The 18838-nt window shown below is 40.4% G+C and overlaps 1 protein-coding gene, 4 non-coding genes and 1 pseudogene across 5 annotated transcripts; all 6 read right to left on the bottom strand.

Annotated features, from left to right (window-relative positions):
* Positions 1 to 1159: 1159 nt before the first annotated feature.
* Positions 1160 to 1355, bottom strand: LOC121618997 (annotated as a pseudogene).
* A 532-nt stretch (positions 1356 to 1887) lies between these two features.
* LOC121619018 lies at positions 1888 to 2051 on the bottom strand. The gene has a single exon (XR_006007482.1). It is a non-coding gene; the product is annotated as a U1 spliceosomal RNA (small nuclear RNA).
* A 532-nt stretch (positions 2052 to 2583) lies between these two features.
* Positions 2584 to 2747, bottom strand: LOC121619007. The gene has a single exon (XR_006007471.1). It is a non-coding gene; the product is annotated as a U1 spliceosomal RNA (small nuclear RNA).
* Positions 2748 to 3279: 532 nt separating this feature from the next.
* LOC121618996 lies at positions 3280 to 3447 on the bottom strand. The gene has a single exon (XR_006007462.1). It is a non-coding gene; the product is annotated as a U1 spliceosomal RNA (small nuclear RNA).
* Positions 3448 to 3839: 392 nt separating this feature from the next.
* ivd (isovaleryl-CoA dehydrogenase) lies at positions 3840 to 18478 on the bottom strand. Its single transcript, XM_041953555.1, has 12 exons — positions 18231 to 18478; positions 16199 to 16288; positions 15956 to 16007; positions 15574 to 15743; positions 15365 to 15458; positions 12873 to 13003; positions 12574 to 12670; positions 12318 to 12411; positions 11290 to 11371; positions 11039 to 11143; positions 10510 to 10582; positions 3840 to 5024 (listed from the first exon to the last, which is right to left on the bottom strand). Exons 1-12 carry the CDS (start codon positions 18360 to 18362, stop codon positions 4891 to 4893), a joined length of 1254 nt encoding a protein of 417 aa, XP_041809489.1. The 5' UTR covers positions 18363 to 18478; the 3' UTR covers positions 3840 to 4890.
* Positions 12132 to 12292, bottom strand: LOC121619041. Its single transcript, XR_006007504.1, has one exon. It is a non-coding gene; the product is annotated as a U1 spliceosomal RNA (small nuclear RNA).
* Positions 18479 to 18838: the final 360 nt, after the last annotated feature.

Below are 18838 nucleotides of genomic sequence, written 5' to 3'. Positions count from 1 at the left end.
ATCTTAATGTCAACTCCGAGCAAAGTCAAAGGTCTCCAGTTTCTTAAATCTTTCCTGTCTCCCTTTTTTAAAAGCAGTGAAATGGAGCCTGTTCTTAAAGAGGGGGGTAATATACCTTTTGAAAAACTCTCTTTAAACACATGCAATAACGGTTCTTTAAGCTGATCCCAAAAGGTGCTGTAAAACTCTTTTGGCAGGCCATCAAGGCCTGGAGTTCTATTGCTCTGCATACTTTGCATGGCTTTGGTTATTTCATTGATTGTCAAGTCTCTCTCCAGCAAGTCTCTGTCTGTATTATTAAGTTTTGTGGTTAGGTGGGACAAAAAGTAACTCATTGACTGTTCAGATATGGATTTTTCTTGATAGAGGTCACTGTAGAAAGACTTGACAACCTCGAGTATATCTTGAGAACCCCTCACTTCTTTTCTATCTTTATCTAAGACAGCTTCTATACAGTGCCTGGCCTTGCCCAGTTTTTTAAAAAAATAGCGGGTACACTTTTCATTTTCCTCTAGGTGCTGCACTCTGCTCCTTGTTAGCACCCCTCTACTCTTCTCATTATACAATTTGGACATATCTTTTTTTAATTTTACAATGTCTTCGTTTACATCAAAGCCTGACAGTGACATGAGATAATAACGCTGCAACTTAGCTTGCAATCTCTTTTGAAGGGCTCGTTTCTTTGCAGCTGCCTTTTTACCTTCAGCTATGAAGAAGGCTCTTGTTTTGTGTTTGACATCTTCCCACCATTCTCCCAGTGACTCAAACAAAGGCTGCAAGGTGAACCACTGATTAAGTTTTCCTCTGTATTTTGACACCACCTGTGGGTTGTCTAATAGACTTGTGTTGAGTTTCCAGGGGCCTTGGCCAGACCTAATTGAGCCATGAATTTCTACTGTACAGTCAAGTTTGTGGTGATCTGAAAAGGGGACTGGCTCTACTGTACTGGTGAGTGGTGTGATTCCCAGTGTGGTAAACAAGAAATCAATGCGAGAGAAACTTTTCCCATTATTCCAGGTATAACCTGGGGTGGAAGGGTTTATCTGTCTGTACACATCAATTAGCTTACAGTCCTTAATAATGTTTTGAAGTATATGCGAACTGACATCAAGTTGTACAAAGGATGTTGATCTTCTGTCCGCTATATCTACAATACAGTTTAAGTCACCTCCAATGATGACTTCCCTCCCACAGTAGACTAACGTTTGAATTGTCTGTAACACCATCTGACGATCTTGAGTCTCCGTGGGGCAGTAGGCATTTATAACTCTGAATCTTGTTCCTCTTCCCTCTATGTCCACCAACCTGGGTGAACCACCTTTTTGATCATGGTATCTCCCCTGCCAGGTAAGTATGAGTTGGAGCCGTCGGAGACGGGCCACTCACTCCCAGACACGGCACCCGGACTGACGGTGCGGAAAAGGCATTATCCCGCAGACAGGTGCCCTCAGCGTGAGCTCACCTTCGTTGGCTGCTGCTGAAAAGTTGAAAGAGCTGCTGTAATTCGACTAGGGTGTGTGGCACAGGCATTTCGGAGGTCTACAGCACATTTCTTCCACAAAAAAGAGAAGCATTTCAGGGAGGAGAACACACAATTCACTTAGCCCAAAGAGGCCACACCCACTTCTCGCTGCCAACCAGGTCGCGGGCCATTGGCATTAGCCAACACGCGGCATCACAGCAAAGGCTAGACACTGCTGCAAACAAACACTGCCACGGCCACTGCCATTTTCGGGACAACCGCTACATGCAACTTAGGGACCCCAAAGCAGCGTTCCCAAAATCACGTTGACTGGGAAGCTGGAAATTGGCATCCCGCATAGCTCGTTGACTTCCGCCACGGCCCTCTTTCGGTCTCCTGTTTTTGTTGTTTTACCACGTAGCGATCAGGGGAGAGCGCGTACGCAGTCCCCCACTACCAGAAATTATGCAGTCGAGATTCCCACATTTGGGGAATTCGCAGGGGTCAGCACAACCGGAGTGCAATGGATGAGCCTCGCCCTGGGTGAACCACCTTCTTGATCATGGTATCTCCCCTGCCAGGTAAGTATGAGTTGGAGCCGTCGGAGACGGGCCACTCACTCCCAGACACGGCACCCGGACTGACGGTGCGGAAAAGGCATTATCCCGCAGACAGGTGCCCTCAGCGTGAGCTCACCTTCGTTGGCTGCTGCTGAAAAGTTGAAAGAGCTGCTGTAATTCGACTAGGGTGTGTGGCACAGGCATTTCGGAGGTCTACAGCACATTTCTTCCACAAAAAAAAGAAGCATTTCAGGGAGGAGAACACACAATTCACTTAGCCCAAAGAGGCCACACCCACTTCTCGCTGCCAACCAGGTCGCGGGCCATTGGCATTAGCCAACACGCGGCATCACAGCAAAGGCTAGACACTGCTGCAAACAAACACTGCCACGGCCACTGCCATTTTCGGGACAACCGCTACATGCAACTTAGGGACCCCAAAGCAGCGTTCCCAAAATCACGTTGACTGGGAAGCTGGAAATTGGCATCCCGCATAGCTCGTTGACTTCCGCCACGGCCCTCTTTCGGTCTCCTGTTTTTGTTGTTTTACCACGTAGCGATCAGGGGAGAGCGCGTACGCAGTCCCCCACTACCAGAAATTATGCAGTCGAGATTCCCACATTTGGGGAATTCGCAGGGGTCAGCACAACCGGAGTGCAATGGATGAGCCTCGCCCTGGGTGAACCACCTTCTTGATCATGGTATCTCCCCTGCCAGGTAAGTATGAGTTGGAGCCGTCGGAGACGGGCCACTCACTCCCAGACACGGCACCCGGACTGACGGTGCGGAAAAGGCATTATCCCGCAGACAGGTGCCCTCAGCGTGAGCTCACCTTCGTTGGCTGCTGCTGAAAAGTTGAAAGAGCTGCTGTAATTCGACTAGGGTGTGTGGCACAGGCATTTCGGAGGTCTACAGCACATTTCTTCCACAAAAAAAAGAAGCATTTCAGGGAGGAGAACACACAATTCACTTAGCCCAAAGAGGCCACACCCACTTCTCGCTGCCAACCAGGTCGCGGGCCATTGGCATTAGCCAACACGCGGCATCACAGCAAAGGCTAGACACTGCTGCAAACAAACACTGCCACGGCCACTGCCATTTTCGGGACAACCGCTACATGCAACTTAGGGACCCCAAAGCAGCGTTCCCAAAATCACGTTGACTGGGAAGCTGGAAATTGGCATCCCGCATAGCTCGTTGACTTCCGCCACGGCCCTCTTTCGGTCTCCTGTTTTTGTTGTTTTACCACGTAGCGATCAGGGGAGAGCGCGTACGCAGTCCCCCACTACCAGAAATTATGCAGTCGAGATTCCCACATTTGGGGAATTCGCAGGGGTCAGCACAACCGGAGTGCAATGGATGAGCCTCGCCCTGGGTGAACCAATTTCAATTTTTAGACGTTTATTAAGTTCACTGCAGGGGTTAAACTCCTGTGCAGTACAGAGTTACATGGTACCATACATACTTACCATTGAAACACACTTACAAATATTTAAACCCCAATGCATTTACTATGAAACTGTGCTGCTGGGTTGAAGGTGTGTGTGAAACATTCGCGTTTTACAATTTGTAGCTTCTTTGCAGCAACATTCGTTTTTGAAGCACTGTAGTCCACCACAAGCTCATTGGTTCTGCTGATACTGAGCTTCAGGTGATAGTTGTTGCACCATGTGATGAAGCTCTCTATCAGTCCTCTGTACTCCTCTGGAAAAACAGTATCTAAGTGAAGACAGCATGTTTCTCGCTGGAAGTGATTCACTGGAATCATACATGTCAATATGGTGATGAAGCCCAGATATTCAAAAAGGTTATTTCCTTCAAGCAGAACTACTTTATTTCACACATTTTCACACTGTACATCTACATTCTGACAGTAACAGTCTGGAGAAAAGACAAATTTCTAGGAGGGCTGCCCAGTCGGACTATGGACAGAACACAATAGAGGAATATATTTGCTCTTGAAAATGAACAAACTGTTTCCTAATGCTAATTCTCTACAACAGATTACTCAGACATGACCTGTTTTTCCTTATTGATCAGAGACAATAATCAGTTTGCATTGAGATCATGAGTGGGAAGCTATATCCAAAAAAAACCTCCAAGATCAACAGTAGTGATATTCACTGCTCAGGTTTTATCCAAGCAAAGTGTCCCAGAGCACTGGGACCCTTATCTGCCCAGTCATCAGGTTTAAATACATCTTATCTTGTAAAGTAATGGTTCAGTATTTAGAATTCATTCTCAAAAGCCCTGAAAGGCCAAAATGGTTTGTTGAAAGAGAAACTAACCACCAGTCATCACAGTATTGATACCAAACTCTTGGAGCTCTGGTTTGAGTGTTGACAGCACAAAAATCAGTTCATCATATTTCTCATTTGATTCATCACATCAAAGGGGCCTACGTAAATTATAATACAGTGATGAAATAAAAAAAAAACAACTACACAACTGCATTAAACATTTTCAGAGGTGAATTTCATTTTATCACTTGATAGGAAAATCTGTGATACTGCCCATTTATAAGGTTCAACACTTTCATTTTATTGCTTTATTGGCATTTCAGTGGTTATCAAGTCACTGTAACTCAAGCTAATATTATATAACAAAATGATATCAAGGACACTTAACCTTATAATCAACATTTCATCAGTTTCAAGTGTCAGCTTGTAAGATCACCAGCCACTGTGAAGGATTTCATATATGTTACATATGCGTGTTGAAATGTGACTGATTCTGACACAAGTGATAATCCAATGACATCCTAGCAACACCAGCTGCTCATACAGTCTAAGGCTCTGGGGTGAGTAACTGTTCGTCCACAGCAAACCACTCGTACAGTCTTGAGCGATTCCCATTTCTCAGTTCTGATTATTTGAACATGGAGTTGAAGGCTCGTCCAATAATGAGCCGGCGGATTTCACTTGTGCCTGCGCCGATTTCATACAGCTTCGCATCACGTAAGAATCGCCCCATGGGGTAGTCGTTGATGTAGCCATTTCCACCTGTTGACAGGTGACACATGAATTAAGTTAGTGTCCAGTAACAGAGCAGATTGAGTGCACATACTACAGAAATAAAAAGCATACATATTACATTCATATAGGAACGACTAAATCAGTGGCGTGAGCTCTTAAAAGGAAACCTGTATTTTTCAATCTAGACTCTATTTTTCCATGTGTTTGAGTTTAAGTGACTAATAGGGACAACAATTCTTGAAACTGGTCCAGTACTGAATGAGAGCGCTGCAGCCGGCAGCCAGGAAACAGGCTGCAATGTAATCCCTCCATGTGACTGCGCACCATCAATGTGTGTCCACTAAAAGTGTTTGTTTTTTGCCACTGACAGACTCAGATTGTTGTTCTAAGTGTATGACAACAATACGGAGAGGATCCCTACAGAGACAGATCTTTCGTTAAAGAGTAAGAAACAGCTGTTATATCACTCTTCTCAATGCCACCACACTGCATTGACAAAAACTGTCATTTTACCTCACACATCATGTAAAACACATTTCATTCAAACTCTACAGAATCAAAATAAAACTAACCAAAACTGTCTTGGTTTGTCTTTCCAGTGTTCCAACAATCGCCACCTCTGGTTTGGTCAAAATAAACCCTTAATTCATTTAGATGTGAAAATATCGTGAGAGGAGGTCGGCCATCAGAGAGGCAGCAGGGGAAAAGGGCGCATAGAGCCAGAATAATGTCACATCTAACTCGGTGAATTAAAAGACCAAACCAGAATTGGTAGTTGCTGTAATACTGATGAGTTTTATTTTGCTTCTGTGGAGTTTGAATGAAGTGTGATTGACGATGATCTGTGAGGGCTAATGAGTGTTGCGTCATGTTTCCATCACTTTCGATCGGAGCTGGAGCTGGAGCTGATAAATACCCGTGACTACACTTAATGAGGGAATGAATGCTGGTTCTACCCTTTCCTCCTGAAGACACAAGCCAAATATTAGTGGGTGTTAGTGGGTTTTTTGTCCAGTGTGAAAGAAGCTTGAGACACAAACATGTGGAAAATAGAGTTCAGGTTGAAAAAGACAAAAGACAAAGTTTCCGGTTAATACCTTTGTTGCTCCTGATAAAACCTGTGTGTGGCATTGATTGATTGATTGATTGAATACTTTATTAATCTCACATTCATTTGGTTACAACCCGTCCCAGAGGACACAAAGGCACAAAAGACAGACAGATAATTGACATGGAAAGACAGGGAAAGGAGGACCACGAATTTTGAGTAAAATGAAAAAAGAGAATGCACAAATTGTATTGTTACAGGAAACACACCTTAACCCTATTGAACATAAAAAGTTGAAAAGAATGGGTTTCTCTAAAGTATTCATTCATTCATTCATCTTATAAATCAGGCCACAGGAGAGGGGTAGCCATTTTAACATCTCATAGAGTTCCATCTGAAAATCTTTCAGAAATAAAGGACAAGGAGGGGAGATATTTATTAGATAGAAGGTGTCTAAATAACATTACTGAATGTTTATGCTGTGCGTATAAAAAGAAAGACAACTCAGATTATTAGAATTAAATGGAGAATTAAAGGTGCTTGAGACAAAACATAAAAAGGAGGCAGACCCAACACTTATCTCAAAACTAAAGGAAGTGAGAAATGAGATAAATATTCTGTGCACGCAAGAAATAGAAAAAAAGCTGATTTATACAAAACAAAAATATTGCGAATCTGGTTCAAAATTTGCGAAGCTTCTGGCAAGGAAACTTCAAAAGCAACAGGCGGATAGCACGATTTACAAAATTAGGTACCCAGACTCTAAAACTCTTATTTTAGCAAAATGAAATAAAAATTACTTTTCAAAATTATTATAAACAATTATATACACAGCCACATTTGGAAGATGAACAACAAATTAGACAGTTCTTAGAATTCCTCAATCTCCTAAAGTTAATAACTGAAATAACAGAGGAGGAACTGAATATGGCGATCTCTAGGATAAAACCAAACAAATCACCTGGCCCAGATGGTTTTTCATCTGAATGGTACAAAACATTTTGGTCTGAGCTAGTACCAAGCCTTCTCCAGACATTTAATGCAGCTTTAAAAGAGGGAAAAATCCCACCATCAAGGAAAGAGGCTATTATCTCTGTTATTCCAAAGGAAGGAAAATACAGACTGGGTTGCAGGTCATACAGACAATTCTCTGTTCTTAACACTGATTACAAACTATTCACCTCAATTCTCGTCAAGAGGGTCAGGAGGTGGTTCCCCAGCTAATCCACACTGACCAGACTGGGTTTATTTCACAGAGACAGACCCGTGATAATATTAGACATTCATTACATGTATTGAGTAGTGCTGGGTTGAAAAAAACGATCCGCCGATTTTAAATCGATTCTCATTTTATTTTTAAAAAATCGATTCTCGCGTCCAAAGATCGATTTTTTATACATTTATATACGTATTTTCCGCACTATAAGGCGCACCGGATTATAACGCGCACCTTCAATGAATGGCCTATTTTAAAACTTTTTTCATATATAGGGCGCACCGCATTATAAGGCGCATAGAAAGAAACTTGTCTGGGGTTGCGTTACGCATCCACTAGATCAGGGGTCGGTAACCCGCGGCTCCGGAGCCGCATGCGGTTCTTTCATCCCTCTGATGTGGCTCCAGAAAATAATTAATGAGCATTTATTCAAAATGTTTTAGTTTATTTTAGTTTGTTGGTTTGAAATCTGAATCGATACCCAGCCCTAGTATTGAGTCATATCCAAGAAAATAGACAACAAGCCTTATTGGTCAGTCTGGATGCTGAGAAGGCCTTCGACTCTGTGAGTTTGAGGTTTTTTTCTAAAGTTTTGGGTTCCACAAAGAGTTTATCAAAGGAATTAGCACACTATACAATAACCCAACTGCACGGATAAAAATAAATGGATATTTATCAGACAATATTAAATTAGAATGAGGCACAAGACAAGGTTGTGGAATGTCGCCATTGCTTTTTGCAATTTATTTTCAACCCCTTGCCCAATGGATAAGACAGACCAATGGCATTAAAGGCATCACCATAAAGAACAGAGCAACACAAGACCACGTTATACGCAGACAATGTTTTGGTATGTTCAAGTGAACCCTCAAGCTCACTCTTTGAACTCTTTAAGCTTTTGGATACTTTTGGCAAACATGCAGGATGTAAGTTAAATATTCAGAAAACCCAGATTTTGACATTAAACTATATTCCGCCAAAACAACTCCAACATAAATTTAATGTGAAATGGGACCAGACAACACTGAAATATTTAGGTGCATTGATTCCTAAAGACGTTTCCATATTTGCAAAGATTAATGACGATCCCCTATTGACCAAAATAAGATCAGATATACAGAGATCGAACTCTAACCCTTTCATGAGTCTTGCCCAAAGAATTTAATCAGTAAAAATGACATTCTCATTCACGAGTCATTTTTTTGTTTCAGGCTCTCCCTGTAAAAATCCTCACAAAGCAATTCTCTGAGTGGGATAAAATGATTTCCAGGTTCATTTGGCAAGGGAAAAACACAGTTAGGTTGAAAACGATTCAATTGCCAAAGGAGGAAGGAGGTATGGCTGTACCACATTTGAAAGATTATTTCTACTCAGCTCAAATTTAAATATTGATGATCAATCAAGACTACCATGCCAGGACCCTTCAATTCAGGCAATATCAGGCAATAAGGATTTAGAAGGATTTATAAACAGCATGCAAAACCCATGGATAAGATTTCAACTTAAAGTCTGGAACTCAGCCAGGGAGGAATATAAATTATTCGATAAATTAAGAATACTTAGATGGTGTGCCTATGACCCAGATTGTAAGCCTAATCAACTGGACTCTAGATTTAAAAACTGGATAGCCAAAGGAATAACAACATTTTAGTCAATAACAGATAAAGGATAATTAAAAGATTTCCACACTTTAAAGAAAAATGTGCTCTGGAAAAGCAAGACTTTTATAGGTATCTACAATTACGTCATTATTTTGACCAAGTTATCAAAAAATACCCACTAGATATGGATGACCCAGTGTCAAATTATAGGAGCCTATCTGTCAAAGTTAAACAAAGGTATTATATCCAGACTGTATAAGGGCTTCATGACAAAAAAATCTCATTCCACAGAATATGTCAAAAACAAATGGGAAAATGAGGGTAACTTTTTGAAGATTTTGAAGGAGGAATGGTCCAACTATTGCATCTTTCAATGGAAATACACCAACTCACATACATGGAGAGAATTTGGATGGAGGTGTCCAATTAGATTTTTTGCACACTTTACAGGAGAGGATTCGAGGTGCTGGAGACTGTGTGGGAGTCAGGATGCAAATCACTTGCATATATTCTGGGAATGTCCAGTAATAAGACCTTTCTGGTCAGAGATATACAAGACATTAGAAAGCATATTTAATGTGAAAATACCTTTCAAGTTCTGCATTTTTATTTTAGGGAAAGTTGATTTTCACTTAAACGAATATTTATTTGGCGTTGTGATGTCTGTTCTGGTCTGTAAAGAACTCATCACTAGGCACTAGCTGCTTCTTGACTCCCCCACACTAGACGAGTTGAAGGATATAGTTAATGAAGTATATATTATGGAAAATTACCTTTTCAATTCGATTGATAGATTTGGTTTTTGTTGTGGTGTTTTTTTTTCCTTTCATTTTTCTCATGATCTGATGTACAGATTTACTGTCTTAGGATAGGATTGCTTGGTCTCCTGCACATTTTATTTATTTGGATTATCTCCCAACATACCAATACACATTTCCGTTACATCCCTCTTTTCAGAATGTAAATAGTTATTAAAATTCTATAGGATGCATACTGTTTAAAAAAACAAGGACAAGGATAATGAGAAGGGAAGGGTATGAAATCCCACTGTGTACATGTTGTATATTTGATCCTCTCTGTAATTGCATAGGAAAGCAATTCTATAATGCTCTCATTAATCCTGTAAATAGAGAATTGGAAAAAAAAAGAGAAGCGTTTAAGAAGTTCAATAAGGAATATTACTCCATACTTCTTTCTCCTCTGCACCTTAATTCAGTGCTGCCACTAGCCTATTATGGATACTATATACAGTATATTCCCACTTCTCTCTATCATCCTGAACATCCTGGAAGTTTAACATCTAAGAGGGAATGCTCACCGTGTTCTCACTATGCAGTCGAGTAAACCTCCTCTTTCTTATCCACACTGCAGCTGTTCATTAGTCAGCATGCTATATATTAACCAAATTAGCTGCACCTGTAGCACCTGCTCCCAGCACCCAGCAACGATGTTATCCAAGCATAGCGCAGGTACATATCAAAATTGGATTCTCATCTATACAGTTTTCATCCATAAACTGTATCCTAACTGTAGTAAATAAGTTGCAGCTGGGAGGTACTGTACAGGTTTTCCTATACTGATAAAATCCCATTTGCTTTTAGTTTGAGGTTCAGTTTTCATTTGAACCACTCAGGTCTTGGCACTTACCCAAACACTGAATGCCATCCAACGCAACCTGAGTGGCATTCTCAGCACAATACAGGATCACTCCAGCACAGTCCTGTACCAACAACACGAGTCAAAACAGTCACTATGTGTAGTGGTGGGGAAAAACACAGCTTAATAATTTTGGGGAAAAACTTCAAATAAGATGCTGACTTAGGGAATGACATTCCTGATTATCTTTGATTACAATTAGCACTTTGTTTTTAACTTTTGACTGAATTTTATGGATTGAAATATTCCAAATGATATGTTGTACGTTAGCATTGAACCTGTTAAATACACCATTCCAAGCTTATAACATACCTTTCAAGATATAAGGTTTGGAATTAACTGTATTTAACATTGTTCAAAGGGATTCATTCAAATCATTTCAAAATCTGCTCACAACTGCATTGATACATGCTCCAAATACATTTTTAACATTTTGTGCAAGTTTTGCAGCAAAATTTAAATAATATTGTTTCAAAACTGTGTGCTGCAGGAGTAGATAAGTGATTAAAAATCCTCTCACCATGGCGCTGAAGTGGCCTTTGTCACAAGCCCGGGCAACATTATACACATACTGGCGACAGGAGCTCAGCCTGGTGTACATGTCGGCCATCTTGCCTTGCATCAGCTGCAGACAGATGAAAAAAACCCTCACGTTAATTTTTCTCAATTACAGATAAAGTTTTAAATTATACAGCCTCCCAATACAGGTATTACATTTTGCAAAGCATATATATATGAACTCTGCTGTCTTGTATAAAAGTGAAGACCAACCTGAAATTGTCCGATCTTTTGTCCGAAAGCTTCTCTGACGTGTAGGTAGGGGATAGCAAAGTCCAGAACTGACTGCATGATGCTGAAAAGTAATGACAATGCTAAAGACACATGAACAATTCAAATAAGTCTCATTTAATAGGGCAACAACACAAGTGCAACAACTCACATAGTGTAAATTACAGAGAACACATATGTCATGTAGTTTTCCTGGATGTAATAAACGTGTTCTGTTTATAGAGCGAGGAACAAAGTTTTTCTTCATGAACAGAAGAAGCCAAATGAGTGATGAGAAAGCAATCGAATGGCGACACATCCATGATCAGTTTTCCCACTATCATCATCATTCCACAATGTTTATCAACATTAACTTAAGCAGCAACAGCTGTATTTAATGAGCACATTTCTATTCTTATGCAGCAGTAAAGAGTGTCTCTTAAACATCTGTTATACAAGGAAGGCAATGTCGTCGATATGCAGACTAAGTTTTGAAACTGAGTTTTTTCAAAAATAGTTTTTCTCATGTCTCATTGCCTCTGTAATTCGGAGGTTGCTATGCATTTTGCCTGTCTGAAAGCAAATTCAAGGGCGTGGATTGACCAAGGAAGGGGAAAGCCCTGTTGTGAATTCATCAGTCAATTAATTTTAATAACCCAAGCCAATGGGATTAGGTGCAAACAAACACAGCCACTGCAACTTTCTAGACAACCACTACATGCAACTTAGAGCATTCCCAAAATCACGTTGACTCGGAAGGTGGAAATCGGGATCCTGCATAGCCCATTAACTTCCGTCACGGCCCTCTGTAGGTCTTTGTTTTTGATGTTTTTCGACATAATGATCAGGGGAGAGCACGTACGCAGTCCCCCACTACCAGAAATTATGCAGTCGCGATTCCCACATTTGGGGAATTTGCAGGGGTCAGCACAACCAGAATGCAATGGATGAGCCTCGCCCTGGGTGAACCAACTTCTTGATCATGGTATCTCCCCTGTGACAATTTAATTCTGTGTCTAGTATGAACTTACCCAATAGGTCCTGATGCCAGCACCAGCCTCTCCAGATCTAAGCCACTCATCATCACATAAACACCTTTGTTTAACGGACCCAGGATATTCTTCTCTACAACAAACAAATGAAAACATTTTAAACAAAATACATTTAAAGCCCACTTGATTAAAGAGATCACACAACAGACATGCAAGGAAATACGCCAAAATGATCTCTAGATTTCCCTGTATTACACACATTAACATGTGGCAGAGTGTACACTTAAACACACACCTGGGATTTTGCAGTCTTCAAAGATCAGCTCACAGGTGTTGGATCCTCTCATGCCAAGCTTGTCGAGCTTCTGTGCTGTAGAGAAACCTGGCATTCCCTACAGGACACACGTAAATATGTGCACAAACAAAGCCACTTCTGTGAATTGCTGTGATTCTTGTTCCTTAAACATAATTCTGAATCGTATTCTTTCAACAAAATGCAAGGCTGGTCCCCAGAACAGACCAAAACACGTAAACCCCCATGTCCCCAACAAGTAAATCGAGAGGCAGACGAGAATACGTCGTTACTGGATTTACCTTTTCAACAATGAAAGCTGTGATGCCTCTTTGATAGGCCTCAGGATCTGTCTTTGCATAAACAATGAGGACATCTGCATCTGGTCCATTTGTGATCCAGAACTTGTTGCCATTCAAAATATAGTAGTCACCTGTAGAAAAATACAAAGGTAAAATATAAATTAAGTGGAACTAAAACAGAGTTAAACTGCATAATTGAGGTTTTAAAAACATTTGCCCAGATTCATTGCAAAATATTGGATCAGCACACATTTACAAATGCTATTCACAGGTTCAAAGAGAGAGAAGGTGTGCAGACCTGTGATAGGAGTCATTTAATAGTTACCTTCTCATAAAAGGCATCATATCTTCAGACAGCTCAGCAATAAATTCTCTCATCCTTGAAGCATCTGGTTAAACCAGTACAAACACACACCACTTCTCTATCATTAACCTCACAGCAATGACATCCTTGAACTGATGGCAATCTGACTTGTCTCACTCACTCAGTAAAGCAAGTAAATGTTTTGGGGGTTTTTTTTGGCCAACTGGGGGCCACATAAACAATTTGTGAACAAATCTTTGATACACCATCACCTTTCAAGTTGATAAAATGAAATATTCCAATATTCACTCTCCTTTTACCTCCATTTTTGGTCTCCTGAGGAAAATATCTGGCTTTTTAGATGCTACATGCTCCACCATGTTCACCAGCATGTAATGTATTAATAATTAGAGCATTTGCTGAAAACAGCTGCCCGCTGCAGCTGAAAACAACAATATGAAAGCAGTGAAAGTGAGCCACTGCATTGAATTTACAGACTTGATGGCAGAACAATGAGCTGAAACTCACTATAAAGGTTCATAAAGCCGAGTAGAGCTGCAGCTTCAGTTGATAATTCTCCAAAGGTTCATTACTAAGAGTGACCCCTTTTACATCTTCTTGGTCATTTGATACATTATTAGTGTAACATATCAGTTATAGCCGTGCTGATGTGTCCACAATTTTCCTGTATATTTGCACTAATTGTTTTTATGGGCTTTGGGCCATTTAGGTGCTTTATGCCATTTTTGTTCTTTAACTGGTTTCCTTGCCTCATGCTCATCCCATTCTTTCCACGAAGTGCAGCAGTATGAGGGTAATCACTGATGCTGATTTTTTGGAGAAAATACAAACCACTAATTTTTTCCAAGTAGAATCAGCCAAACCTGGTACTTACTTATGCTCCAATGCACAGTTACAAAACTTGGAAAATGTCTAAATCCAATGCCGACTGAGCAAGTTCATCAAGACGAGATGTGAGAACCTAGTTTCACTGTATACAGAGACTAAACTTCAAAATAGTCCATCAACTGAAGAAATATGGCTCCAAAAATAGACTAGAACCAAGTTTGCAAAACTTTTTGTAAGTTCCCAAATTAAAAGTTTCCATATTTAGTTAAGTCTATGCCTACTGTGCAAGATTTATACTCTGTTCAGGCTGCAAAGTGAACAGCCGAAATGGTTCTCTTCTCAGACCACATAGCTTGTCAGTGCAGTGATGATGAGGCTTAAATACATACTAGATCTGCAACAATTAATCCATTAGTTGATCAAAAGAAAATTAAGCACAGACTATTTTGATGATCGATGAATCGTTTCCATTTTCAAGTAAAAATGTTAAACATTTGCTGGTTCCAGCCTCTTAAATGCAAGCATTTTCTGCATTGGGTTTTGGACTTTTGGTTGACCAAAAGAAGCAATTTAAAGGTGTAACTGTGGACTCTGGAAACTGTGATGAGCATTTTTCCACAACTTTTGACATTTTATAGGCTAAATGATGAATCCATGAATCGGGAAAATAACTGGCAGATGGATCAATGATGATAATTATCCTTTGTTGCAGCCCTAATGCATATATACACAATACAGGATACACTCTCTGTCAGAGGATCAGTCTGTGGCCTCACAGGACTAAATTATACATAGGTTGCAACTTTGAGCTTTGATACTGTCTTTTTACATATATCCACTGCTTACACTGACAGTCTGGCCATCCCACACACACATGCCACCGCAAATGTAATATTCAGTGTGAAAAGGGCCAAATGCCAACAGTGTTCATGCCAAACCCTGAGTCAGTACAATCCCAAATAAATAAGTAACTGATGGTTTTGATCAGCATGAGAGCACACAGAGCATGCCTTGTAATATTTGATGGGAACACATTTTAGATGGCAGGCCTATACTGCATACATGCATGAGTATAAATGTTGGAACTACATGATAAGACGCCTTTACTGATCCCAAGAGGGGAAATTCAGGTGCCAAGTGTTGCAGTTGCACAAGTACAGAAATATTTACAGATAAACAGAAAAAAAGCAAGAAATAATTCGAAGTACATAAACTAAAAATAAGAATAAAAGTAATTATAATGGAAACTGTACAAGAGTAATATAGAAATAGTATAGTATATAATACCTTCAGCATGTAGCACTAAGGTAGAGAAGTAAATCACACTTTGGTTTCCTACCTTGCTTCTTTGCTCTGAGTTTCATGGATACGACATCAGAGCCAGAATTGGGCTCACTCATAGCCAGGGCTCCTACATGTTCTCCTGTCATTAACTGGCCACAAGAAAAAACATGATGAGAATAAAGAACTGAATCCAAGTTTGTTTGTTTGCTTCTTGTATTTTTCAAACAGATTATAATGTAATGCAAGAGCTGTTTTGGTCCTGACCTTTGGCATGTACTTCTCCTTCTGTTTCTCATTGGCATGGCGTACCATCTGGTTGACACAGAGGTTAGAGTGGGCGCCGTAACTGAGAGCGATGGCTGCTGACACTCTTGACATTTCCTCCATCACAATAACATGATCAAGGTAGCCCAATCCTGTGCCGCCATATTCCACTGAAAGATGTAGAGATGTAAAATAATTTACAACAAAAAAGAAAGCAGTCTTCAGTCTACACTTTAATGAAATAAATAAACATGTTCAAGTTCCCTACTGGATTGTTAAAAAAATGTTTTGCAAATTGATCAGTTTCCTATAGGTAACTGTAATGCAACTATTTCTAAGTAGTGAATGACAGAGGTTTTCATTTTCCCTCCACCTGTTTTACCTGGAGCAGTGATCCCAAGAAGTCCCATCTCCCCCATTTCTTTCCAAAAATCCTGGCAGACAGAAAATGCAAAACATTACCAAAACAGAAATCCTGCTGTCAGTTACATGTTACATGTCAAAATACACAGCTCTTACACGAGAAGGGGTGTGCGGCATGTTCATAACAATGCCACCACTTTGTAAACCATTCAACTCAATCAGAGAATTACGGGCATGTGAACGATGGAGTGTCTCAACTCACCCGCATGCCTGAAAATTCATTCTTCTTGTCGATCTCGTCAGCATATGGTGCAAGCTTTTCTGCAAAGAATTTCCGGACTGTCTGCCTGAGCTGTGCAAAAGATACAACACAAACAGACCTTAATGCAACTATCTCTCATTATTTCATTAAAAGCACTGAAAAATGAACACTTTGGTATTAGTTTCCCCGTTTCCTTTGGGGACATGTGTAAGGATTGTACAGTGTGATGTCACAAGTGTTACGAAAAAAGAAATCTGTGCAATTAATTAAATTATCACAGTAGCACCCATGCGACACACACAGCTTTTCAATGCATTGGTCTGCGCAAAACATTCTGAAACTGGATTAAAATGCTCCTCTGAAAGGAGAATGTTAATGTGGCCATAGCCAGTGCTGCTTGTTCATGTGAGGTGAGGACCTGTGTGTCAGGTGAATCAATGGCACATCACTACTCTACTTGATAGTTGTGGCCTGTCATGCACTTGTAATCCTTTGTTGCTTAGTGCCCATACATCCAACACTAATTCCCACAATTCCTTGGGGGCAGCCACCATATTGGTACAGGGAAGCTACATCAATTGACAATTACAAAAGGGAAAACTCCCTACATTTTCAACCAGTCACAAATACCAGACATAGAATAAGTTAAGTTATAAGTTAATAAGTTATGTTAAGTATCAAATTCAGCACGTTGTAACAGTAAAATATGAACAATAACTTCATGTTTGTGAAATATCATTCCCTGTTGCTTGGTTTTGGCATTTTCTTCATTAGGACATCCAATCAGCACATAACTCATAGCATTTTCTACAATTTGAACAGGTCAGAACCTGCTGCAATACAGTGGTGGCAGGTACATTATCTACTGTATATATCAATGAACCAGTTGAGTTAGATGACATGAGAGTGAAAAATCAAAAATAACAAATGAGCCCACAATGAACTAACGAAGAACTTCATTAGTTGTGCACCGCTTCCAATGCGAGAACAAACACTTTACATATTTATAATGTATGATCACCATGAATTTCATATATGTGTGTATGACAACAAATTTTACTGAGATTTGTATGGATCATTTGAAGTGCCTTATATGGATGTTTTGTATAGCAAGAGGTGTTATGTCCCTGCAATTTACCATTATGGGCAAATAAAGAATATGTTTTTCTGAGAACATTTCTTGTTAAGGTTTGGATGGTGCCCTTTGATAGTCCAACGCCTGTTTAAGTTTTTAAAAAATGCACTAGTGGTTGTTTTTTTTAGATGAAACCGGCGTTTTATACTGGGGCTACAGTTTTATGGCCCGCGCTACAAAACTTTCAACCTCTGTGGCACCAATGCCATTTTTTTACTGCCAAAATGCACAGTCGTGAGTTTTGGGTAATAGATACTTCGGGATCATAAAGAAATCTGTTGACATTACAGGTAACACTACATTGGCAGAAGACACTTTTACCCTATCAAATCTTTTATGTGAACCCCACCCCCTGCCCTCCTCCCACCCCGTGCAAAACGTCCATCACTTCTTTTTCAAAATACCACTGATCTGGTGTCACCTTGCATTAAATTGAAACATCTTTATGGGAGAACATGTTTGGATGAGCTTTTCACCCCAAAAGACATTTCAAGAACGAAAACAATACTTGTAAGGTTGTCGCTATAAGGGCTAACAGTGGTAAATCAAGCCGGTTAAGTTAAGCTTATAACGCAACCACTGAGAAATTGTAACCGCCACTCTCACTTTAGTCATTAAGTACAAACGAAATCATTTTCGCCTAATAGGGCGAAAAATCGGTTTGCTAGGTGGTTAGCTAGGTCAGCTAATATCAAGGACTTATCTGTGACTGCTAACGTTATGTCATCACGTCATGTGCACAGCGTCCATAAATAACCGTCTGCTTTTGTCAGTTGAAACTAAATAAACCCTACTGTAGTTAAGCTTTGTTTATGGGACTCTAGGTCTGTTTATTTACCACCAGCTGCGTATGTGCACAGTTAGCTTAAGTGAGCTTTATGCTGCTTGTTGGCTAACCTGTATCTGCTCGTCGGTGAGTCCGTTCACCACATCGTCCACAGGAATGGCAGCCCCGGCGCATCCTCTCTTCGCCACCGTGGGGATGGATAACCTGGTGCTGAGGCGCAGAGCGTTTCTTACGGCAAACATGGTGCAACTTAGCTGACAGACCGACACGTAAAAGGAGAGAAACACTGTGCACCTAAGGCTGCCACGCTCGACACACAGGTTGTCCCAGGGCTAGCAGCTCGTTAGCACAGTGAAAGTAAGAGGTCTCACTCTGCCATTATTTCTATAAGAGGTCTCACTCTGCCACTATTTCCTGGCACCACAAACTCTGCCCACACTGTCGTCCCCTCTCCTTTTTTTCTTCACATTATCGAATCAACGCCACCTACTGGACTGGGGTATATGACATTAGATCTGCTCGTTAGATTCAAGATTCAAGAGTCTTTATTGTCATTGAGCATGTCAATGAAATTTTCATTGCAACCCCCATGTAAGGAACAGATAGTAAGAAAGATAAGAAGACTAGAAATAATAAAATTAAGATAACTACTGAGGTATATGATCAGATTAAGTAAATACCAAATATATGTTAGATTAAGCATAATTGGGGTAAACTG

Source organism: Chelmon rostratus, chromosome 15 (genome assembly GCF_017976325.1).
Source record: "Chelmon rostratus isolate fCheRos1 chromosome 15, fCheRos1.pri, whole genome shotgun sequence".
NCBI classification, from domain to species: Eukaryota; Metazoa; Chordata; class Actinopteri; order Chaetodontiformes; family Chaetodontidae; genus Chelmon; species Chelmon rostratus.
Note: the sequence above shows the minus strand (reverse complement) of the source record. Positions and strands in the feature narration are given on the sequence as shown.